Below are 25689 nucleotides of genomic sequence, written 5' to 3'. Positions count from 1 at the left end.
GACTTGCAAATTTAAGCTGTGGAGACAATTGGTTACTTACAGTCCCTGCCATATGACGGTTTTCATGTTTTTACTGAAACAGTTATTCACTTTAATCTTGTTTCAAATATTGACAGTACTTAAGTAGCCTAATGCTATTTCTCTGTTTCCTAAAAAGCATTAAGTATTAAAATTTCCTCTCATTCCACAGAGAAATACCAGCTTCTATGTCAAAGGCCCGGGGCCAGCACAGCCTCCCAGTTGGCAAGGATCTGACCTAAACCCCACGACAACATTCTTCTCCAACACCATAAACTGGCTTTTGTACTTTGTTCTTTTCCAACACATCTTTAAAAAAAATCATGATCAGTTAAGAAAAAAAAGTTACAAATTTTAAACAAGTAATTTTCAAAGAGCACACCTGTTCCCATGCCTAAAAATTGGAGGAAACATTATCTACCATTAAAGCAAGTCTTCTAAATATTAGACTCCTCAAAGTACAAATCCTTCTTAGAATCCTCCTCTAGAGAAGCTGATGCTGAGATTCCAAGAGTGTGAGCCCTAGAATCCAGACAGACCTGGATTTGAATCTCATCTCTCCCATTTACTGGACCAAATCCCTCAGTTCTCTCATCTGCTAAGTGGTGGTAATGTAACTCCCCTTATAAGACTGCTGCATATAATAAGCACACAGTTAGCACATAATAAATTTCATTTTAAGAAAACAGAAAAGGCAAACTTTTAACTACAAAGTTTTCAGAGGAAGACAATGGTCAGAGGTCAAGTATTAATTAGGCTAGTTTTGCATATGAATAAGTTGCTAAATCACAACCAGCTAAGAAATCAGTTTGAGACAAAAACAGGAAGAACAAAAATAGTGCAATGTATGCTCTAAGCCAGAAAGAAATTGAGTTTTTGTTTGTGACTTACAATGTAAGTGGTAAAATTCTTGACAGAACGCATAAATTGGTAATAGAATTTCAAACTCTTGGTTTGAAGTCTCTACTAGGATACTTCATACCAAGGCGTGCTGACAAATCTTACCCTTGGCTAGGCTCTGCGTTGAAACCTGAGGTTCAAAGTATCTTAGAGCAGTGAATTATATATTTTGGTTTATGCCAAGTATTAGAAAAATTTTATTAAGATATGAATGAACCCAAGTTTGGCACATCATACACTACATCAGTCTGGCCCCTTGGATTGGAAACCCATTAAAACTTCCAGCCAACACGGAGGCATAAGTAGATATACTTTGCTTCCTCACATAACCAAAAGAAGGGCAACAACAAATTTAAAAACAAAAATAACCAGAACTGCCAGAAAAATCAAACTGTATGAAAGCCCAACCACCAAGGAGTTAATAAAGAAACACTCATCTGTGCTCGCTTCGGCAGCACATATACTAAAATTGGAACAATACAGAGAAGATTAGCATGGCCCCTGCGCAAGGATGACACGCAAATTCGTGAAGCGTTCCATATTTTTAAAACAAAGACACTGAAATAGAGAACAAGGGGGCAGCGACCAGAGGGGAGAGAGAAGGGAATTTAAGGGAAAAAATGGGGAGGGATTTTGAGGAACAAGTATGAAGGACACAGGGATGAGGACTGGGGGAAGGGAATGGGAGAGAGGGGGGAGACAGGGCGGGGGGGGGGCTGGGATGGGAGAAATAGACAAAAAAATGTACTTGAAAAATAACTAAATAAAAATTTAAAAAAAAAAAAAAAAAGAAACATTCATCCAGACGGGGAGAAGGGATGAGACGGGCAGCTGGGGAGAACTTGCAGCAAGGCAGCAGCTGGAGGACCTAGGGGGGCAAGGCTGTGGCCCACAGACCAGGTGGTCCCACAACTGCATGAGGATAAACCAAGATGAAAACAACAAGGGAGCAAGAAGGACCACGCAACCCAGGGTTCCTGCGTGAGGAAATAAAGCCTCAAAACTTCTGATTGGAAAAACCCGTGGGGGTTGTGGCAGTGGGAGAAACTCCTATTCTCACAGGAGAGTTATTCAGAGAGACCCACGGGGTCTTCCTACAACATACACAAGCCCCCCCCCCCCGGGGAATCAGCACCAAAAGGGTCCTATTTGCTTGTGGGTAGTGGGGCAAGTGACTGAAAGCCAGCCCAGAGCTGAGCAAGAGGCACTGTTCCCCTCTTGGACCCCCTCCCCAACATAGAGTGCCCCAATGAAGCAACCTGGGTTGCCCCATCCTGGCAAATACCTAAGGCTTCGCCCCTTACTAAGTAACAGGCAAGTGGAGACAAAAAATATGGCACAAATGAAAGAACAGATCAAAGCACCAAAAATAGAACTAGGTGATAATGAGATAGCAAACCTATCAGATACAGAATTTAAAAAACTGGTAATCAGGATGCTCACAGAAATGGTTGAGGATGGTCACAAAACAGAGGAAGAAGTGAAGACTATACCAAGTGAAACAAAGGAAAACGTACAGGGAATCAACAGTGAAGGGAAGAAAACCAGGATTCAAATCAATGATTTGGGCCAGGAGGAACCAACATTCAACCAGAACAGAATGAAGAAACAAGAATTCAAAAAAATGAGGTGAGGCTTAGGAACCTCTGGGTCAACTTTAAATGTTCCAACTTCTGAATCATAGGGGAGCCAGAAGTAAAAGATTAAAAGCAAAAAATTAAAAACTTATTTGAAAAAATAATGGAGAACTTCCCTAATCTGGCAAAGGAAATAGACTTTCAGAAAGTCCAGGAAGCGCAGAGTCCCAAAAAAGCTGGACCCAAGAAAGCATTACACCAAGGCACATTATAATTACATTACCCAAGATTAAAGAGGAGGAGAGAATCTTAAAAGCAGCAAGAGAAAAGGAGACAGTTACCTACAAAGGAGTTCCCATAAGACTATCAGCTGATTTCTCAAAGAAAATCTGGCAGGCAAAAAGGGGCTGGAAAGAAATCTTCCAAGTCATAAAAGGCAAGGATCTACATCCAAGATTACCCTATCCTGCAAAGCTATCATTTAGAATGGGAGGGCATATAAAGTGCTTCCCAGATAAGGTCAAGTTAAGGAGTTCATCATCACCAGGTCCTCATTATAAAAAACATTAAAGGGACTTAAAAAAAAGAAGATAATCAAAAATATGAACAGTAAAATGACAACAAAATCAAAACTATCAACAACTGAACCTAAAAACAAAATCAAACTAAGCGAATAACAAGAACAGAAACAGAATCAAGGAAACAGAGATCACACTAGTGGGGAGGGGGAAGGGGCACAATGGGTGGGGGGGAAGTACATGGAAAAAGAACCCTAAATGGACCCTGGCTGGTATAGCTCAGTGGATTGAGCACAGGCCTGCAAACCAGAGGATCGCAGTTCAATTCCCAGCCAGGGCACATGCCTGGGTTGCAGGCTACTTCCCTGCAGGCCAGTTCCCAGCAGGGGACACACAAAAGGCAACCATACATTGATGTTTCTCTCCCTCTCTCCTTCCCTTCCCCTCTAAAGATAAATAAATAAAATCTGTAAAAACAAACAAACAAAAAGAACCCTAAATGGTAGGTACAAAATAGACTAGGAGAACTTGAGAATAACACGGGAAATGGGGAAGCCTAAGAATTTGTAAGTACAACCCATGGATGTGAACTAAGGTGGGGGAGTGATGGTGGGAAGTGGCATGCAGGGTGGAGGGGAATAAAAAGAAGGAAAAAATGCGACAGCTGTAATAGCATTATCCATGAAGTATTTTTTTTAAAAAGGAAACCCATTAAGAATACATTTCACAAGAAGATTTATCAAGAATCATGGTAGTCCTGACCAGTGTGGCTCAGCTGGTTGGGTATCATTCCAAAAAACAAAAGGTCACCAGGTTAGTCTCCCCAGTCACAGCACATGCCTAGGTTGAGGGTTCAGTCCCCAGTGGGGGCACATGCAAGAAGCAACTGATCAATGTTTCTCTCTCACATCCATATTTCTCTCCCTCCCTCTCTCCCTCCCTTCCCCTCTCTCTCTCTAACATATGCCTAGCACAGACAAAGCACAGTAAGACAGAGGAAAATCAATTTGCAAAGTAAACTCCCTGAATAAAAAACTCTTCCATCTTTAGGTCCGCATAGTATCATAACTGGTTTCTAAGAAAATTCCTCATAATTTCTTTCCAAGTACAAAATGTTTCTATGAAGAACTGTATAGCTGTTACTTAAAATAATTCAGAATGAAATCTTTTTCTTGTGTAATAGTGGAACAAACTTGTTAAACAAGAGAGCTACAAAATTCCTCCTTATGTATTTTTACAAAGCAACTGACACAATACAAAATCAAATAAAAAAATGACAGTAGAAAATGTTTTTTCCTATTCAGAAAGTTTTAAAGATTAAAAATCAAATTAATATGTATATAATCTTTTTAAGTAACAGAATTTTTAAAATTCAAACTATAATCTAGACTCCTATTATCTCCACAGGAATACAATGCAATAAAATGTTAACTAAATTTATAATTATTTTAAATGTAAATTATAAAACTATGAAAGACAATAAAATCAAAGAAACTGCCTTCTATTGCTCTGAAGATAACATCTGTTTCAAAAACTGCTGGCAATTTCCTTTTTCAAATTTGCTTTCATAATATGATCCAATTAGAAAACAAAGAAAGGTTTTAACGTCTTTAAAGGTATTTCAATAAATATGTAGGCATACAAATACCTACAAAACTACTGTGTGTTTTACAGCCAACTCCTAGAATTCAGTAAACAACAAGAAATTTCATGTTTGGAGAAAGACCTGATTTTTTAAAGATGAAATCCTATCTGGCCACAGTTAGATGGGGCGGGGAGGACCAGAAAAATGCACCTAAAAATCTCCTCCTCTACACCGCTCTGGGGTCAGCTGAATTCTCCTAAAGGACAAAAAGTAAAGATGAAGAAAGGGGGAGGCAAAAGGAATGATGAAAAGGGAGGAATGAGAGAAGAAAACGGGAGGAGGAGAAGGGCAGCCCAACAGTAAGGTCTGTGAAACCAGTGATTCAACTTGAAACAAGTTCCCTCATGTGGAAATGAGCACACCATCACCTATGTCAGTGTTTCCTAAAGTGAGGCGACCACTGGAAGATTTTATGTGTAAGTAGTGCAAAGAGAAAGCATTTTAAAGCATTCCAAAGTCGTTACCTTTTTGATTCTCTTTCAATCCTTCTAATCATATCAGAAGAAAAATCTCTTGTTTGGTGCTAGTTTGTCTATTACCTCTCTAACGCTCATTAATCACCCTTCTAAAAAAGACCTGACCAGAGAGACTTCAGCAGACAATCTCTTAGCTGGAATTTAACACAATATTATTTTTATTAAGTTTATCTTTACTGTTACCTTCTATTTATGGCAAATTTTTTCCATTTAGTATCATGACAAAATTTCCCTTTAAAATAAATATTGGGATGCAAAATATTAACTAACTACACAATAGTTAAAAGGTTAAATAAACAATGTCTTAGGAAATGACAAAATCATGATGGTGCTATAGGAAAGGCTAAAGTTTGAAAAACACTGGTTTAGTGGAATAGTGGTAAGTTATTTCAACTCTAAGCCACAGTTAACTCATCTGTAATATGGGACTATCACCATGTATCAAAGAAAAGTTGTAGAAAGGATTACATTAGTTTGGTACAGTGCCTGACACACACTGAGCACTCACCAACCATTTGGTCCCTTCTCCTTTTAAGGATATAACCAGAAGGCCCCTTTAGAGACCTCCGGAGAGGTGGGGGGTGGGGAGGCCAGGCTTCCTGTGTGTTACAGACCGGAGCATTTGTTCTGGTTGTGATACTTCTCACCAAGAACCTCCAGGGACCTGGCCTTGCGTTTTACTCCGATAAAGCCAGTTTACTCTCCTAAAGCTCATAATTCTAGTTACAAGCAACTGGAAATACTAAAGTGCTTCAGAAAAGTGATACATATCTTAAATCACTGAGAAATCAGACCCTAAAGGGTAACAAGAAAGGCAGGGCCATTTTATAACAGATGTCCAAGCTAAAAGAAGGTATTTCACATGGGTAAATCTGACAATGCTGTAATGCAGGGGTGTCACTCATTTTCACTGGGGGCCACATCAGCCTCTCAGTTGCCTTCAAAGGGCTGAATATTTTTAGGACTGTATAAATGTAACTACTCCTTAACTAGGGACAAGGAGCTCGCTGCTGCCACCAGGTAGAAACAAGGTGCTGGGCCAGATAAAACAAAGTGGAGGGCCGGATTCGGCCTGTGGGCCTTGTATTTGCCACATGTGCTGTAATGGATGTTCCATAAAACTACCTTAATCACTTCGCCACTTGCTATTGCCCAACTAGAGCCCAAAGGTGAGAAAATCCTGAGGGTTTAGGTGTGGACAGTTCCCTGAGTAGAAGAAGTGCTTAGAAAAAAGGAACTGAGTACTTTAGTAAGTCCAACTATTATGTAGTAATAGGTACTTTATTTTACATACATTGGAGAAAGCCTAATTTCTCCAAACGTAACTGTGAGGTAATTCCAAGTCAATTCACAAAATGGCCGAATCTTCAAATAGCCAATTCTCTAAATTTACCAAAATTTTGCTTTAACTACACTTAGAGAGTTCATAATAATTTGTTTTGAAGGGGCAATTTAATTAACTTTTAAAGATTCCTGCCAAATTAAGAATGACAGGATAGCAGCATTTTCAAGAATGTTTAATTTGTCTCTACCCCAGTTCTGTGCGGCTACAAATGGAGAGTCTGGGCAGAGAGAGGAGCTCCTCTGCAGAAAGATACAGCCGGGTCTGAGCTGCAGGTGATGGGGACGACGGGACAGGGTGCAGGAACAGAGGGAGAAGGAAAAGGGGGAAATGGCAGGATAGCAATGAAGGAGATGGAAAATGACAACAGATTCTGTAAGTTCAGACTCAGCAAAATGATTCTGTTGAATTGGATACTGGGGAAACTGAACACACTTGGCGAGCGAGTTTTAATGTCTTAGGTTTCGGTAAACTGGCTTGTTTGTCTATGAACCAGGTGATAGCAACCTCACTCACAGATCGGAAAACTGAGAAATGTTAAGTACTCCCCTAAAATGTAACACAGCTCCATTCCAGGTTCTTCACACACAAGCTCTTTTCCCTCTCCAGGAGTCTCCACGTGGTGGTTCTTCGTCCTTTTACCACCACCGCCCTCCTCCCCGCCCCCCAAAACCACAAAAGCAGGAGAGAAAGGATTTAAAACCCGGTCTAATTCTAAAGCTCATGCTCTAACATACCTGGTTGCCACTACGTAGTAATAATTCACCAAAATAATTCTTAGCTGCCACCTCCATCAGTGCAGCTCTGTCTGCCACAACACGATAACCACTTGCTCTGTAGTAGAGTGTTTGCTATTCCCAGGTTGAGTGGAATTGCTGACAGACTAAATTAGGGTAATTCAGGGGAAAGTCAAACTTTTATTTTACTTTATTTTATTTACTTATTTTTAGAGGGAGGGAAAGGGAGGGAGAAAGAGAGAGAAATATGAGTATGAGAGAGAAACATCCATTGGCTGCCTCTCCTACACGCCACGCCCCACAACCTACACACGTGCTCTGCCTGGGAATCCAACCAGCAACCTTTCTCTTTTCAGGACAACACCCAACCAACTGAGCCACACCAGTCAGGGCAAAAGTCAAAATTTTAGAGATATTATTTTATTTAGCCTGGATAACCTTATTATGTATATGATTTCAGAATAAGGCAAAATTAAAATCTCCTGAGAAACCTGATTGCCATCTTTACGGACCCCAAACTGGCAATCCCTGCTGTGTTTTACAACTTCTTCCTTTCACCATATTGTTACACACAGACACACAGACACATACACACACACACACATATACAACTTTTTTTTTTTTTAGATTTTATTTATTGATTTTTAGAGAGGGGAGAGGAGGGAGAAAAAGAGGGAGAGAAACATCAATGTGTGGTTGACGCTCACGTGGCCCCCATTGGGGACCTGGCCTGCAACCAAGCCATGTGCCCTGACTGGGAATTGAACCAGCTACCCTTTGGTTCCCAGCCCATGCTCAATCCACTGAGCTACACCAGCCAGGGCAGCATACAATTTTCTGATCAATTACTTCTATCAAAGTTTGGGCTAGTTTCATTAAATAAATGTAAAAATTAATAATTATAAAGTCTACAAGATCCATATAAGATATTAGTGCTTGCTCAAACTATCTGCCTTACTGCTGGACTCTTCAGGCATTTATCACGTTTATACTGATGCTCGGAGACATAACCTATCTCACCCGCTGGCACATAAAACCTGACTTTTCATACAGCACCAATTAAGCTTCCTTCTATCAATCAGACAGTAGTACCTCAAGGATCTCTAAACAACTGAAAGTACATCCTGCCCTTTATGGTAAACAGAAAAACTCTCTATTCCATAGATCTTATGACACAGTCCATATATAAAGCATTTTTTAAATATTAATATTTTTACTTTTATACTGCCTGAGAATAATCAAAAACTTTTACTAGCAAACTTACCTTTCCTGTAAAATATTTTAAGAACCAACTAAACTGGTATTTGAAAAAGCATTAAACATTTGTTGTGATTCCTCACTGGCTTCAAAAATCTCTCTGATGTTAAGATGGGAAAGAGATCTTTTCAGCAAATCTGAATATTGTAAACTGACACAATGGAAATGCCACCCGACATTAGGAAATTTCAAGTACGTATTTTAAATGCTTAATGAAGAGATGACAAATTTAATTTTTAAAGTCCATTTCAGGGGTTTCTTTTGCACTTAAGAGTGCCTCTTTAATTATCTCTGATCTTCAGTGTACACCCAAGGCTACCCTTAATGTTTTGGCAAATAGAATGCAATTCTACCTAACCTCTTTTGAAATCAACAAAAGCTATAAATTTTACTCAAGACAGCTTTTGTAGTTCAGTTAGACTCAAGGTCATCTCAAGGCTTTTAATTACTAACCAGGATTTGAGGAGGTTTGCAATTGGTATAGCTGAGAGAAAGAGCAGCTGGCTTATTTACTTTCTTATTAAAGAGCATTATAAAAACTGAGTCTTGGCAAATTGCAACTTCTCTGACCACCAGTGGTGAGCACAAAGAAGCAGAGCAAACGATTTTCATTCATGTTTACTCTCAATCAACATAAACTCTTTAATTTTAATTTCAACAAATGAGTTATGATTTAATTTAAAATTTGTAGACGGCCAGTTTCCATTCTGAAACCACCCTTGTTAAAAACTGTGAGTGCCTTTCAAATTAGCCTAATATTTATTTAGGTCTCTTCACTATCAAACCCTGAGCAGGATCAGTGTAGAAGTCAGCCACCGAAGAACCCATGCAGATTCTTCAGACTTCTAAAGGAGTAAGTTCAACTTCACTCTTCATGCACTTACTTTCTAATCAAATTCAGTTGTAAGTTTCAGACTTACTGTCCTGAAGTTTCGGGAGGGGAATGATATAGTTGTGTGACACAGACACACTCACAATCCATCCTGAGATTTTTGGAGGCAACCAGAGAAGGCTGGAGTGTCTTCACCACCCATTCTCCCATAATCTGTAATAGACAGAAGGCAGCCACAGAAGAGACCCTAAGCACTTCTCTGACCAGGCTAGAGATACTGCAGTAGGGGTATGGGGCCTGGTACCAGAAATCTAAAGGATTCAGAGGAAAAAAGGCATTGAGAATGACTATCTCTCCCCCCCAAAAATGAGAACAGAGCGAATAGCCTACCACAGTGTCTCAATTCTATCTCAAGTACCAGCATTTATTTAAAAAATAAGTGCTGCTGACAACCCTAGATTTTATTATACAATATAATCTTAGTATAAATTAAACTGGTTGTTGGCAAAGGTACAAAAGTACTTCTAAAAATCATTAAGCATCTTTGTGCAGGGGCAGTATTGTAGCCAATAAGGTTTATCCGAGGCGTGATTATTGCCAATTGCAAAAAATAATTTTAAAAACGAGAAAAAATAAAATCTATCCCTCTGAAATAAGCTAAAACTAAAAGAAAGCGCAAGAAGGTCTGGGCAATACTGTTTTATTAGGAAAAAACTAAAAACTATCCCAATGTCCAACAATAAAAAACAATGGGCTGTCATATAGCTATTATAAATTTTAAATAATTTCATGTTGAGTAAGTTCCTAACATAAGAAAAATAAAGTTTTAAACAAAAAGCATAAAACAATGACGCACATCATCATGACAAGCAAAAAACATAGGATTTGAAGTCCAAAAGAAAACATAGGAAAATTTTAATGAAAGTTGCTTGGAGGCAAGATTACAGGTAATTTCCCCTTAATTTTCTGTATTTTCTACAGTGACCAAGTATTTCTAATTTTAAAAACATTAGATTCCCTAAGCAGTTGACACCTAAGGACCTAAGAGCCACAGGCAATTCAAGCACAGAGCTGAGAGATCACACCATTTAAAATTTAAATACAAGACACAGCTAATTCCCTCCTGCTTTTATTTACATGCAAGCACTTCCAACTGTGTTTCCCTGGCTGTGTCCCTCGGACAGTACTCTGAAGCTGCTTTATAAACAAGGCACTGGAAGCACTGGGTATTCTCCAGCCTAGAGCCCCATCTACACTCATGAAAACTAGCTTTGGGGAATAAATGTACAATGCTTCACATATTTCATATTACCACAAATACTCAGTAACTGTTTTCTTATTAATGAGCACACTATATGAAAATCAAACTTACTATGAAAGATTTTGAAAGGCTCAAAGCAAATTTAAAGTTTTATCTTCAAAAGTTAAATGCATTTCTTCATCACAGTACTACTCTAGTAACTGCTTGCCCTCAGAATTCCAACCAGCCCAACTATCTTTCAGATTTGATCTGTCAGCAAGTAAGGAAATATTTTTTGTAGGAAAGCAATTGTAATTTCCCACATTAGGTGATTGATTAAGTTCTCTCCTCTAAAAGGCTGATTGGTTTCCTGGTGCCAGTAAAATGATTGATGAATATTTCAACTGCAGCTCCCTTGTTGCCCCCCCACTCCACCCCTCCCCCATGCGCTGCCGCCCCTTTCCTGCTGGGTTCCCTTTTTACAGTCCAACAGCATTTAAGGAGGTTTTGCCCTTTTCCTTAATGAATCCACATTCTCAAATGTGGCATTTAATCTTAAGAGGATAGAACTCTTCTCAACATTGAATGAGTTTTGCAGATAAAAATCCTTTCACAAGAAATGAGGGAAAACTCTGAAATTAACTACTGGTTTGATTCAGTGAATGAAACTTACAAAAGAGAAAGTGTGCCATAAAGGGGTTATATATGGGAAGAAAGTTATGTTAAAAAATAAAAAACTACATCTAATTTCAAAATTATTCAAAAACAATTGATAATTTACATTATCAATTATCAAAACACTGGAACCTTAGCTGCAAACATTTCTATAAAGTGAACCTGGAGAATGAAATTTACATGTAAATTATGTGACCCTACAAACTTTAAAGAAGCCAGGAGCTCTAAAATGAAAACAGGGTAACAGTGTAAATGTTCTTGGAGGGATGATTGAACAATATCTGAAACCAAAATCATCCCAGAGAACCTGGCTGTTAGCACCAGTTAGGTGCTTCAGTCAGGGATTTCCTAAATTTCAATTTCCTGTTTTACCAATTCATTCCATCATCAAGCTGAAATATTTCTTCAGCAATTATTTAATATAGCTCCTTCATTCTATAGGTGGGCCCATAGAGATGTGCCTTTTATAACAGAGCTAGAATCAGAACCTGGGCAAAAGGCAGGCCCATCAACTATTTCCTGGACCTCCTCTCACAAATCTTTTCCTACTCAAAACTACTTGCTACCATAATCTATTAACCCCCACTGCCACATCTTTCTTACTCTCTCTTTGCCAGGAAATCACTTTCTTTATTTTACAAACTTTGGACAACTCAGTCTTATATGTCCCTTTTCAAAGAGTCACATCAACTTTCCTGGATTGGTTCTCCTCTCTTTCATATAGCCAGCTTTTGTGTGTGTGTGTGGGGGGGGGGTACAAGAGACAAAGGCCATCCTTTCCTAAACTGCACTTCCCCATGAAGTTGAGCACATCTGTATCTGGTGTATCTATTCACTTTAGTTACAAGGAGAGCCACGTTTCTGAACAAAAGCTACATTCTAATTCCAGCAGGACCCATAAAACCTTGGATTTAGCTTCGACACTCTTGACTTATATATACTGGCCCTAGTTACCTAAAGTAACTGAAAAACACATTCCCTTCCCTTGTAGCATTTTGTAGACTTCCTCTGACAACCGGCAAAGGACTCAGATTCCTTTCTTCATTCATTCACCATTCATGAAACACCAAATCCTTCTGCATAGTGCTCAGGATACACAAATAAGATATGGCATCCCTTCCTTGAGTAGCTCAAACCCTTTCTTCCTTAGCACCCCTTAGATTCTCCAAGGATTGTCCCTGATTCTGCAAAACTGTTTTCTGGTCACTTATTTTCTGGTTGGCTTATTAAACCCAATATAAAAGAAAAGTCACTTGCAACTTTCAGAGTGGATCTTGGTTGACTCTAATCTACAGGCAGCTGATTTCTGGGCCTCCTCACAACTGTAAATGGCCTAGATTAATAAATGCTTGCTTTGGGGTGGACACTGTGCTTGGTGCTTTGCAGACTTTGTCACTAATCCTAGCAACCCTAAAGTAAATTTCAGAAACATCGTAGTGGGGAAGGAGGGTTAAATCTAGGAAACAAATTATTAATGCTGTTGCTGTGAAATCTGGGGCTTAATTTCTGTGGCCTTCAGTTTTCACATCTGTAAAAGGGAGATGATAATAAACACCTACTACATAGTTATGACAATAACATGAGTTAATACATATAAGGTGCTTAGAATATTATATATGACAGGCACTATATAAATGTTAGCTGCTATTACTAAATGAGAACACCAAAGTTCAGAGAAGTCAAGTGACAAAGTCACATAGCTGTGATCTTTGTTCTGCCACACTCCAGAGTCCCTGTTCTTTCCCTCTCACACCACCTAACAAAAATCCTTCCTCCCCGGCACGGACTACGACTGCCACTTCCAAAAAACAAAGCCCTCTAAATAGGTATCAGTGGGGGTTTCCCCCAGGTGGTTTATTATCCTGCTGAAAGTGCATTTTAGAGGAAGGGTTGTAAGGCTAGAAAGGAAGTCTCCTGACAGGTTCGATTTTAACAGTATAGCAAGAATATAGAAGGAAAAAAACAAATGTGCCTCAATTATTAAGTTTAGAAATTAAAGCTGAAACTTAAAGCAACTGATTTAACTCAACTGATGAAGAATGCATTCAAAGATGTCATCTGAAATCTAAAATAAAATCCAAGCATTAAAATGAAAAAGTAAAGGACTGTTTCTTCTTATAACTAAATTGCAACTCCTACAGAATACAAAATTGCTTTAAAAAGGTACATTACGTGACACTCCAAGAACATCAAGATAATTACAGAGCTCTCAGGAAGGAAGCCCAAATCTCACTGATCTTTCGTCACCCACCAAGCTTCATCTTAAATTCTGATCCAGTAACTCCTTTTTGTTATTCACATTGTTAGGTGATGTTTCTTCTGCCAGGAATCTCTCTGCAGAATGAGTTCTACCTAGCAACTATCCTAAGAAATAAATCCCTAACTGTTTAACAGCACAGTAATTGACTTACGCTAAAATGTTACTCACACTAGGAAAGGATATTCTTAAGCCAGAAGAGGAGATGATTCTCTGATATGGATTTTATTACCACCTCCCTCAGTGAGGGAGACACTGAGGTTAAATGGCAAACCATCTATAAAATGATAATCGCAACTTTAGAAGACTCAAAGTCAAAACATCTACTGAAAGCAAATAAGCAAGCTATTCTTGATGGAAGTTTTGAAAAACAAGGCAGAATTTTTATCTTACATATTTCATTCTTTTTATAGCAATGACTCTTAATAGTAAGAAAGTATTTTTGTGTTGTCCGATTTATTTCCATAATTACAAGTCTACCTTTTGTGGGGAAACAGGTTCTATTGCAAAATTTCTGCCACAAGATAATTAACAATTAAGCAACAGGTTTCAAGTAGCAGGTAACGAAGCCTTATCAGAGAACTCAGTGAGTGTGAACTACAACACACTTCATTTGGTCTCACGAAAAAAAAAAGTATGAACTCATTTTCAAAATTTTTTCCCTCTGTAGCTCCTTTACAGAGGGCAGTGGGGAAGGAAATGAAAGAAAAACCCAAAGTAATTGAGTACTAATAATAGTATCTGGCAAAGTCACCATTTTCTTACATTTTAAGTTGAGTCCTTTAGAACAGAGGTTTTTCTTAATCCTTTTTGGTCTGAATGGTATTAACCCATTACATATTAACATAAATAACATTTTAAAAGAAAAGTGACTATATTTTCCAGCAAAAAAAACATTCAGTGAAAAGAGTGGCACATTACATTTTTGTTAATCTCTAGCATCTGGCTTAATTCTGGTAGCCAGATTCTCCTGTACGCCTTCAGTATGTTGTAATTGTTGTAATACTTGTATATTGTTTTTGCTGAGGTATAGAGGCAGAAAATCTGGCCTTACACAGACTTATATTTGAAAAAGGAAGAAGTACATGCTTATTAAAATAACAGTAGATTTTTTAAAATAGTATATCAAAACTCAATAAGTGCTGGTTTCTTAAAGATTAAGTTCAACCTGAAATCTAAACCCACATCAGTAAACTTTGTATACTGTGTTACATTAAAATCCATTGCTCTATATAACATTTTGAACAGGTTTTTTACCCATGCAGGATTCTGTAACATCATATAACCAGAGATTTGGGAAATATTCCTTCAATGAAGTAAGATGCTCTTTAAAATGCTGGCATTTAATCACACAATATCAAAAAATCACAGTTGTTAAAATCATCATCAGTCTCATCAGTAAAGGCTGTAAATATTGAGACGTCATCAAGCTCAAAGTGACAGGTGCAAGATTTCCACAATTCTGCTGCTGCTTGAAAGCTCAAATTTTATTCACCGGCAACAAATACTGGCAGTTTTCCTTGGAGTTGCAGGCTCACTGTTTCCAAAAAATGATCTGCCAAATACCCAAATCTGAATAAACCACAGTTTTATCTATTGTTCTTTCAAGGTAAAATGGTGTTGGGGTGGGGGGGACAGCTAATTCAGCTCACAACATAATGAGCTGCACAAGCACTTTTCCTTAAAACGATGACTCTATTTTGGTATGCAACAGAAATGCTATGTATGTGTCTGCCACAGAGTATCAAAAACAAGTATACTCAAGGGTTGAGTAGTATTAATTTAATAAATCGTTTTTACTCCTCCATCTGAGACATTCTTAAGTGAAAATGTCTTTCTTTTTTTAAATAAAAGTGTGTGGAGGGGACTACATAAGACTATTGCTACAGTTTGGTTCCTTATTTTTCTGCTGAGGTGCCAACAGTTTTTAACCACCACTGTTTTTGCAAGATCAGTGCAAATATCAACATGGTGAAAAAGGCAAATAATGTCAGTATTATTATAAAAATACTTTTGAGCCCCAGAGCTTCCTTGAAAGGGTCTCAGGGACACCCCCAGAGGTTCACGGACCACAATGTGAAGGCTACTGGTTTAAATAATACAGTAAACAACAAATTGAGTGACTCAGTAAGTGGGAAGAGATTAAGTCTGAAATAATCCAGTAATGAATGATCAACAAATGATGAATGGAAGAAAATAATACAATCCAACTAAGTACTACTGCATTAATCATTTATAAATTTAAAAAGCAAGAGATAAGGAAGCAGGCTTCACAGAATTGTAGTGTCGTCTTTTTTTTCTTTTGCAAGGGAAAAACTATTGCACAAACTGCAGTTAATTTATGTTTTTTTTAATATAAATAAATGTATGAAGGTGAAGACTACGATGAGCACTACCACAGTTTGTCACTCTGTGATAAAAAGAATGCTGCATCTGATCCAGTACAACATAAGAATTTTTTCAAAGATCAAGATAAAGTTTTAATCCTTCCAAGACGATACAGCTTCAGGATTGAACTGAGTACATGAATTAAATAAAATTGTTTTTCTTTTTATTGAATATATTGGGGCAGCACTTGAAAATTACTTTTTTAAATGAAAACTCGATACAGGTTAAGTAGCTCCCTTCACTGAATCAGTCTGTCCTTCATTTTGGCACAGATTTGTTACTGAAATGTTTCCTCAGTCTTAAATTAAGACTTAAAGGAAATATCTACCATAGGAAGTTTAAACGTCTGTTTAATCAATCATGTCCTTTTTCAATCAATGGTTTAAGAGAAAATAGCGAACACAAATTTTGACACCACAATGATGGACTGAAAAAGCCAGCAGAACCCACTTGTGGACCTCTGAGTGCTTTTACAGAGAGATCTAAAATTCTACGACGTTACAAAACCTAAGGTAGAAATAAAAGGCCAAGAAGGCTGGCTATCTACCTCTTCCACATGAGGAATTTAGTAGTGCACCGTCTCTCTCAAATATAATTCTTGAGTATATTTTTAAATTAATTATAAGTAATTTCCCATGCAAACAGCTGTTCAGGCAAGTATCTACGTTTGACGCCCACACCACAGTTGCAATAAAACTAAAGCTTATCATGCCAACAATTCCCTCTGTCTCTATTACCAAATTCTTTTTATAATATCTCACTGTGACAACGAAAGAAAAGTCACTACTCTGGTTTGAACCACCCACAGAGTATATCTTCAAATCAAACAGCCAGGATTTGTTTCCAGAATACATTACATGTTGCTGCCTAGGGAATTGATTTTGGAAACATTACACTTACCAGCTGACTTATCAACAGTGCCGGTAGAACTGACACCAACTTTATTAAAGGCAAGAATCCTTCCAGAAAATACAAAAATATGCTACTACTGCCATCTGTAGTTTATGCTTGAATAGCTTCCCCAGTGTCAACAAATTGAAAGGTGTACAGTTCGCAATTAGGATCCAAAGACTTCATTAAGTTGAAGATACTTTAGTTTAAAGTTAACTTTATATAACAAATTGTAGCATTTATTTAGTATATGACAGGAGAATTTGTGGTTCTTTTTGTGAACTTACTATATAATTCTGAAGGGGAAAACCACAAACTGCCTTGAATGAAAATAGTTACAATGCATAAGGACCAACTTTTGTTTTCCCCAAATTTCCACACTCCTAAGGAAATTCAAAAGAATGCTTCCTGCGAATTTATAATTAAGATGTCTTCTCTTGAAACAGTGGTTGTCAATTATTAAAACATTCCCAAAATTTTTAAAACAACAAGTGTACTTTTAAAGAAATCCAGGAATTTTCTACTTAGACATGAGTGTGGTCAGTTTGCCTAGTGCAAGTTAAATTTTAAAGGTTCAATTATTCCTAGAGTATTTTTTAAGAACAAAAATTCCAAAACGCAAATGAAGGCTAAAAGTAGGCTATTTTCACAACTTATTTTCTCTCAGTTTGCTTTCTCAAATGACAACCACTGTAGCTTAGGGATCAAAAGATTCGGTGCAGCTGGGGGTGGGGTAAAAAGCAATTCAGCTCCCCAACAGCCAGCTGAGGAAATCCTGGTTCTCTCCCCAAACAAAGTCACTGTTAATCAGAATTACCGGGTTACACAGAAAAGTTTTGTTTAAATAATCATAACCAGAGGAGAAAAACATTTTCTAGAGAAGCTATTCTACACGGGCTGCTTTTTAATATCTGGTAATAAGGAAACAACGAAATAAAGTACAAAATGTTTTATTATTTAAAATAAAATTCTCTGTTCTACAGTTATTTCTAAACCACACTGAAAAGCAGGTTAGACACAACCGTTTTTTCTAATTTTCCATTATTAAGGAAATTAAGGTCTAACAGCCTTTTCTGTTTTGTAAAGACAATCCATGTTGGAAAACAAGCAATAAGTAAATAGCAGACCGGACTTCATTCTGTGAGTACTGTACATTAAAGTTATATCCAGAGGTGTTTTTTTTTTTTTAAGATTAAGCTCAGATGAATCTGAAACATCAACTCAACACAAGAAAGGGAATTACTGCTCAGTCGGTGCTTCTTGCCGACTTTTAGTAATTCTGGTATCTCTAAACCTTGTTTTCGATCAAAGGCATCCGTAAACCTCTAAGAAATTACCTGAGCCAGGAATAGCTGACATTAAGAATGTGAAAGTTTAAAAGAAAACACTTTCTTTCACAATTTGTAAATATTTTCAAAGTATAACAGAGAACTGGGTGTACTGGATCTCCACTTGTGTGGGCATATTCAATACCACCTTCTGTTTAACACTGCTTCAGAGACACTTTTATTCTTTGCTGAAATGCAAGTTTTGTTTTTAGCTGTTGATTCAGAATTTTGACTTTTCTGATTATGACCCTTTCCTCCTAAAAGATGACTGCTTCACACACACAAAAAAGGAAAAGACTGAACCAAAATTGAAATTTACTCTGTAAGGGCATCTTCTCAAATTTAACTTTCAATTTAATTATATACACGGAAAAAATACTTAAAACAGAGAAATGTCACTTAACTTGGCTACAACGCAAAAAATAAACATAAGAACAAAAAAATTAAGATAAGGTTCCCCAAGATCTAGATGAGCATGCTGAAAAGGAAGTCTCCTACGTCAAAGGAGCTGTCCTGAATTCTGAAGCCAGAAATTGCCATCTGAACACAATTCATTAATGAACCAACCTACTCAACACAAACCACTATCTACTTAAAATACGGATGAAACTCACACAGCCCCAGGTCCCAAAACCAGCAAGAATCATTAGGAATTTAAAGCCAACTGGCATAACAAGCACTACGAGTGATACAACAAACTCCCCTCACCAGAGTAGTTGGCATTCCTACCTTCATCTCCCACTAACATAAAATGAGGTTTGTTTGTTTGTTTTTTGTTTTTTAAAGATGTATCGCTTTATTGCCTAAAATGAGGTATTTTAATCTATAGTTTATTTTCTACCTTTGCTCCACGACACCATGAAAAAGGAAAAAATGACAAACCAGGAAATTATGAGTAAAATATGGGAATGCATGATTCAGGGATATTTTAGGAAATGTACAGTTTTTTTTTTCATTTGCTCCCCTCTCTTTGTCCTCATCTAACTCCCTTTCACATGCATCCACATCCACACACACACCTTTTTACTATGACTCAGAATTCAGAATGACTTACAGATTAGGAAGCAGGTCATAATCAGATTTTGATTACATGGGACAGAAATACCCCAAAAAGAATTTGGTGGATGGCAAATCTAAGTTTAGAAATGTGGTCACCTCACATTTCCACTGTTCAAAATCAACAGCGAATCTTCAGTGTTCTTTGGACATCACAGAACCTACTGAAAAAAAACCTGTGTGCAGCCTGTTCCAAAGGACAGCAGTGCTATGGTGTGCATTTTTTGCAATGAAAGTAGAAAATTCTGAGGTGACTCAGAATTAACTTAATTTTCAAAGTCACAAAACTGAAGTTAAACTGTCATGGCAAACAGCTGTTTTCTTTTCAGGGATAAACATTTGGATGACATAGTGGTAACAGGAAAAAGGTGCCCAATTATTTAGTGAACTTCTTCCATTTCTCCTCAAGTGCTTGAAATATTTAAGTCTACTCCCTCATTCTCTTAAGATAAAATGAACAAATTCAATATTTAGCACATACTTCCCCAATCATTCATCTCCTCTGAAACTCCAACAGACAGCAAGCAGTCTTCTGAAAGAGTTCATTTTTGTTATGAAAACCTACACGCAAACAACTGAAAGTATCTAGCGCAGTTAGCACAGGGAATTCCTGGAAGGGTGATAGTGCATCAAAAGGCTGGCAACTCTGTTCCGACAGAATAATAAAAACCATTTAAAAGACTGTAAATTCGGCATCAGTGACGTTTCCGGCAAGAAAACATTTCTCAAATTCCACCTCCAGCTCATTTTTTCATGACAGAAACCAAAAGACCTCATCGTATCAAGTTAGCTATCTGTGCACAAATTTCATACACAATGGCAGTCAGTGGGATTTTAAAAATTAGAAAAATTCATTTTCTCTTAGAACTTTTGCAGTTTCATTTACTTTCAGAGAAAAATACGTACGTATCAGTAAATATAAAAGAAAAAATGTTTCCACCATTCCAGAGGTAAACTCTCTCTCCCCTGCCTTTTTGGTAAGTCTTCTGTGAGCATGTTAAGTCATAAGAGATACTGAACATTATTGTAAAACAGGACACAATGTTCATTTTTGCACTAAACACTAAAGCATCCCTCGCCAGTCTAATGTTTCGTGTATTTTCTTTTAAGCCCATCAGACTGTCAAAAGTCCCATGTGTTTGCAACAAAAAGGAAATATTTGCAGCACTAAATAGGAATGATGTAAAATATTAAAGCCACCTTAGCCTAAATGGATTGCTCGATAAGTCTTTTAAATGGTTCTGACCAATTGAGGAAATGAGACTATGAATGGGAAATTTGATTGAGTTAAAATTACCACTGAGTTCTTTAAAATGTACTAATGAATAATTAATAGTAAATGCAGTTCCTAGGCTTCCCTTACAACAATATTCTCAAGTAGAACTGAAGTCTGAAGCAAAATCTATCATCTCTGTGTTATGCACAGGTGGGTACAGGAAGTATGCACACACAGAAAGACATTATGAAAATACACTAGTGTGGGCTATAAGATCTAGGGTTGGGTAAAAAAATATCGGTACGGTAAATTTGGGATCAGATTTGCAACATTCACATATTACTACAAAACCAAATCTCCACTTTGAAAGCTTGAAAAGTCAAAAGCAGTAAAGAAATCCTTTGTTCCTGTGATACTGTCTCCTACCCTAACTGGATTCCAGCCCTCCTTTGTGACACGGAATTTTATTGATCTCAAACATGTTCACATTCAGAAATTAGTCTCCAAGACATCCCAAGGGACTGCCAACCACCTACATACCACACATCAGAGACATCTTTAAAAAGGACAAGAGCTCTGAAAACATATCACTATTTGGTCAACAACATCAAGTGAAGTTAACCAGGATCGCCTCTAAACAGACCTTTCCCTTAACTGGTAAAAAAAAAAAAAAAAAAAAAAAAGAGGTCTACTGAATTGGCAATAAACGTATGAAGGTTCAGATCCACCCCAAGATTCCTCTCCTTCGGTAGCTCATTCATTCAACAATTGAGCGCCCTAAGTGACCTATATTCAGGTTACTTTCTTCACACCTGCCAGGTCACTGTCCTGACTAAGAAACTTCTTGCTGAAGCAATTAATTTTTAGTGCCTCCTAACTGTCCCGGGTGTTTGCATTCAATTTGAAATCTGTTACTTGTTAGACACTGTCCCAGATCTTTCAGAGAATTGCGAGTTTATGGCGCAGAGAGGGGAGGAGGCAAGGTTCTCCGAGAGCCTGCCCTTTATTCGGAAATGATGTGAAAGGTGGAAGGCAGGGCAAATAAATAAATAAATCGGGTTTGCTGCGGGAGCGTTTGCCCGCCCGTACGAGCACCCTTTGTAATGCGGGCCTCCTGGGGCTATCGCCTGCGCTAATTGCTCCAGGGCGCTTTCCAAGTTCAAAAGTTCACCTTTTACGACCTCACAAAAGCTCCTTACACTTTACCAATAAAAACATTCCGCGGCAAACACGATCGGGGGGGGAAATATCAAACAGATACAAATAAAACGTCCCGGGGGGGGCGGGGGGAGCCAGGGGGTAGAAGACTAGCCAGCCCCAGAAACAGCCCCGAGGAACCTGAGGACTTCGCCCGGAGAGAGGGGCAGGGGAGAGCGGTCGGAAGGGCCGGGCCAGGTGAGAAATTCTCAGAGCTCAGGGTCCGAGATCGCGAGAAGGACGTGCAGCACTGGGGCGGGCAGGCACGGGCGCGGACCCCGACCAGCCGGTAGACGAGGGAGACAGGTGTCCCGAGCACCCGATCGGGCCAGAGATCCGAGCCAGTAGAAAGTCGTCGCCTAACAGAAGGGGAAGGCGCAGAGAGAAATGGGGCGCGGAGCACGCCAAAGGGTCGGAAAAGGAAACGCTGGCTGAGTAACTAGCGATTTGAGGGTCGGCGCAAAGGTCGAGTACCGGGGTGGGGGCGCGAGGGAAGTGCGGGGCTGCAGAAGCCTCTCCAGAAAGGTACGGGGCAGCGAGAACCAAGGGCATGGTGTGGAGTCCGCAGAACCTGGAGGGAGCATCAGCGGAGGGAGCACCGAGGGGACTGGGGGGAGGGGATAGCTCCGCGCGGAAGGGACGCTAATGGGGAGAGATCCCCCACGGAGGGTACGGGGGCTGGGGCATAGGAAGAGGAGGCTGAGGCAGAGGAGACCCGAGGGGGAGGGGAAGCCCCGAGTGACCGACCCGAGGTGCGGGGCTGGGGGAGGATCCAGGGTGAGGTGACCCAGGGGAAGGGGAGGGCTCAGCTCCGAAAGAACCGGGGGAGGGGGAGAGGGGTCCGTGAAGCAGGGACCCGGGGGTGGGGGTGGGGGGGAGAATTCACACAGAAGGGCTGGGGGAGAGAGAAATGAAGGTCGGAGGAGAGGGAACCAGAAGATCTGCACTGAGAACGAGGGGGGAGAGAGAGGGTGCGCACTGACTAAGACGGGAGAGGAGAGAGAGGGTCCGCGCTGCGGGGATCGGGGTGAAGGTCCACCCCGAGGAGACCCGGGGCCGCTGCAGCTTCCCCGAGTAATAGCAGGCTGAGAGGGCAGGTACCCCCGGATTGGGGGACAGGGGGGGCAGGTTCTTGATCGGCCCGGACTCCGCACGCCCCTCACCCACCGTTGCGCGGCGGCGGAGGGAGCGCGGCGGGCGGCTCCAGGAACCCCGCGGAGCCCCCGCCGCCTCCCCCTCCGCTAGGCGGCCGTTCTTCCCGCTCCATGCGGTGGTGCTCAGGGCCCGCGCTCGGTTCGCTGCTCCGCCATGACTGGCGCCCTCGTCGTCGTCCGCCGGGGGGAGGGGGCTGTCAGGGGCCTGCGGGCTCCAGGCCGCCGCGCTCTCTGGGGCCCGAGGCGCCCGGCTCCGCGCCCCTCTGCGCCGCGCCCCCTCAGCACTGGCCAGCTCCCTCCCCCGACGTCATGCGCCGCTGCCACGCTCCGGCCTGCGGGGCACGCTGGGAATTGGAGTCCGTCCCGCGAGGCCGGCCACGCGGGACTCCAGCAACTGAAGGGGTGGGAAGAACAATTAGCAGCTCTGATGAGGGAAAGCCAAGGCCTGTCTCAATCACAAATCCTAATAAAAACTTCAGTCAAAATGTAACAAATATTGTTTCAGGGCCTTTTCTTCATTGCGATTTATCCACAGTCAACTTTCCTCTGACTCCTGGCATCTCCCCGCCCTGACAATGAGTCCTTCCTAGGAGGTGGGTCGCCAAGGAACCCGGTGAGCACGTGCACCAAAGCCCAGCCCTGGGGGCGGGGCCCGGGGGGCGGAGTTTGAGGTCCCCCAGAGGGTCTCCCTCCGCGGCTTCGGGACAAATTGGACCGGAGATTAAAGGGCCGAGTTTAACTCGAGGTGACTGCGTTCGTATGCAAATAGAATCCATAAAACTCTGCTTGCCGGGGTACTCTTTAAAGGCTTTTACCTCCGGGTGGGCGGGAAAGACTTAAGTTTCTCTTCCTCTTCTTTCATTTTTCCGCCTGCCCGTTGAACGGAAAGGCAAACTAAGCTCCAGGCCAATGATGCCATTTTAAAAAACAATTCTAAATACTCTTAACACCTGGTGTTTTGAAGCTCTTGGTTTGAGAGACTCCTTACCAATCCTTGTTCCCCTTCCCTCTCAGTTTCCCTGTCTGTAAAACGTAGCTGAACTAGGGACGGGGTCCAATTGGAAGATCCCATACACCCTCCGCCCTCCGCCCCGCTGCCCGCCTCAGTTTCCCGGAGTTTGTAGTCTCCGTTGTTCTCGGCTGAGCCCACCTCCTGTGGCCACCAGGAGGCGTGCGGCCATCTGCCTCTGGGGCCTTACGGGGCGTCCGCCTTCGGCCACCCTCTCACAGAAGGACGCATCGCGGCTGCCGCCCTAGGTCAAAGACCTTACCTGGCCTACTTAAAAACAAAGACCCAGAAAACGGATGCTTTGCCCGCCTCCACTCTGCCGGGTTATGCCTCGGTTCTTCACTGGCTGCTCGTTTCCCGCCCTCTCCCCTTGCTGCTCTACCAATCCTTTGGCTCGTGTATGTCATTCCTTAATTTTCAAAAAGTCCTCATCCTGCCATTTGAGTCCCTGTCTGGTCTGACCTTTGCCCACATTCCTCCTCACGCCCCTTCCCTCACCTGCTATGCAGGAGGTTTTGCAACACTTTGCTGCAATTGCGAGTTCCTTATCAACAGGAGTTAACCTGTACTGCACCCTTAATCTGTGCTGGCCACTGTTCCGAGAGATTTACATTAATGCAACGTTGCATGAACCTCACACCCGTTCTATGAGGTAGCTCCAGTATTGTCCCTTTCATACCTGGATGAGGTCACCTAGCAGAGGTTGGGGATTCCAGACACCAGAACCTCAGCCCTCGGTTCCTCCAAGCTGGAATGCCGCTGGCTGCACCCGACTTCCAAGCCTTCACTCACCTTCCACAACCCTGTTCAAATATCTCCTTGGACACCATCCTGAATGTCTAGAGGACATCTAGGTCCCCTCTGTGTTCCCTTAGGGTTCTGTCATCCCCCGTGGGCTGTGAGAAATGGTCTCTCTGTGATTGCTTCCCCACGACCAGTCCCGGGGTGGAGGGTAGGGGAGCCCTTTGTGTGGGGTCAGCGTGGGACAGAGGAGATGGGTCCTCTGAGCCATATCCTTAACTCGGGGTTCTAACATGTGTCCGGGCCAGAACTTCTCTACCACAGGCCTCTGCAGAGTGACCCTTCCTTGGAGATCTTACCAGGGCTAAAGGGCACTGCAGGAACCTCCTGCAGTCCTGGGGTTTCAGTGGTGGACAAAGAGTCTAACTTGAACCTAAGTTCAAAGGTGGGCAGAGCCCTGGCTGGGTACTCGGTTGGAGCATCATCCTGATATGTCAAGATTATAGGTTCGATCCCAGATCAGGGCACATATAAGAAGCAACTGATGAATGCTTACATCAACGGAACAACAAATTGATGTCTCTCTCTGTCTCCCTTCCTCTATCTCTCTAAAATCAATCCATTAATTTTTTTCCTTTATTCAGACTAGTTCTTTTTTAAAATTTTTTATTTAGTTATTTTTCAAGTATCATTAATTTTTTTCATTAAAAAAAATAAAAGGTGGACAGAGAGTTAAGCCAAACACCCAGCCCTGCTATCTCCTGCTCCCAAAGCCTTCCTGGATCTCCCTGACTAGTCACACCCCTTCTTTCTCATTCTCATCATCATAACTGCAACTGCTGAGCACAGGGCTTGAACATGGTGGACACTCAATGACTGCTGAGTGGGTGAATAAAACAGACCTGACTTTTCTGTATAATAACACTTTGGGCATTTAACCTCTGGTTAAGTCTGGTTCTAAGGAGTAAGAGATAATAATGATAGTTGCTACTTCACAGGATCGTTATAAGAATTAAATAAGATGATGCATACGAAGCAATATAAGGTCTGGCCTAATAAATGGGACCTGTTACTAACTCGACTGATGTATAAAGAGTAGTCCTAATACCCGCTTACCACTCTTCTGAAAATGCTTCTTAGGAATCTGCCACAAAACTGAGAAGGGTGAGGGAAATGATGATGGGCTCAGTGCCTAGCCACTGTCCTGAAAGGTACGCACCTACTACACGCTTAAC

General features: G+C 40.8%; 1 protein-coding gene, 1 non-coding gene and 1 pseudogene across 3 annotated transcripts in view; 2 read left to right on the top strand and 1 right to left on the bottom strand.

Annotated features, from left to right (window-relative positions):
* The window catches only part of NR6A1 (nuclear receptor subfamily 6 group A member 1), a 200661-nt gene extending 177646 nt beyond the window's left edge, over positions 1-23015 (bottom strand). For both annotated transcript variants that reach the window (XM_037162784.2, XM_053667744.1), the window contains exon 1: positions 22718-23015. In XM_037162784.2, the coding sequence (XP_037018679.1) occupies positions 22718-22817 (100 nt within the window). In that variant the 5' untranslated portion in view covers positions 22818-23015. The remainder of the gene's footprint in view (positions 1-22717) is intronic.
* LOC119035094 (U6 spliceosomal RNA) lies at positions 1358-1464 on the top strand. Its single transcript, XR_005079719.2, has one exon. It is a non-coding gene; the product is annotated as a U6 spliceosomal RNA (small nuclear RNA).
* Positions 9843-9968, top strand: LOC119035628 (uncharacterized; annotated as a pseudogene).
* Positions 23016-25689: the final 2674 nt, after the last annotated feature.

This window comes from Artibeus jamaicensis, unplaced genomic scaffold (assembly GCF_021234435.1).
Source record: "Artibeus jamaicensis isolate MK-2021 breed Jamaican fruit bat unplaced genomic scaffold, CSHL_Jam_final contig_471, whole genome shotgun sequence".
Classification (NCBI taxonomy): Eukaryota; Metazoa; Chordata; class Mammalia; order Chiroptera; family Phyllostomidae; genus Artibeus; species Artibeus jamaicensis.
Note: the sequence above shows the minus strand (reverse complement) of the source record. Positions and strands in the feature narration are given on the sequence as shown.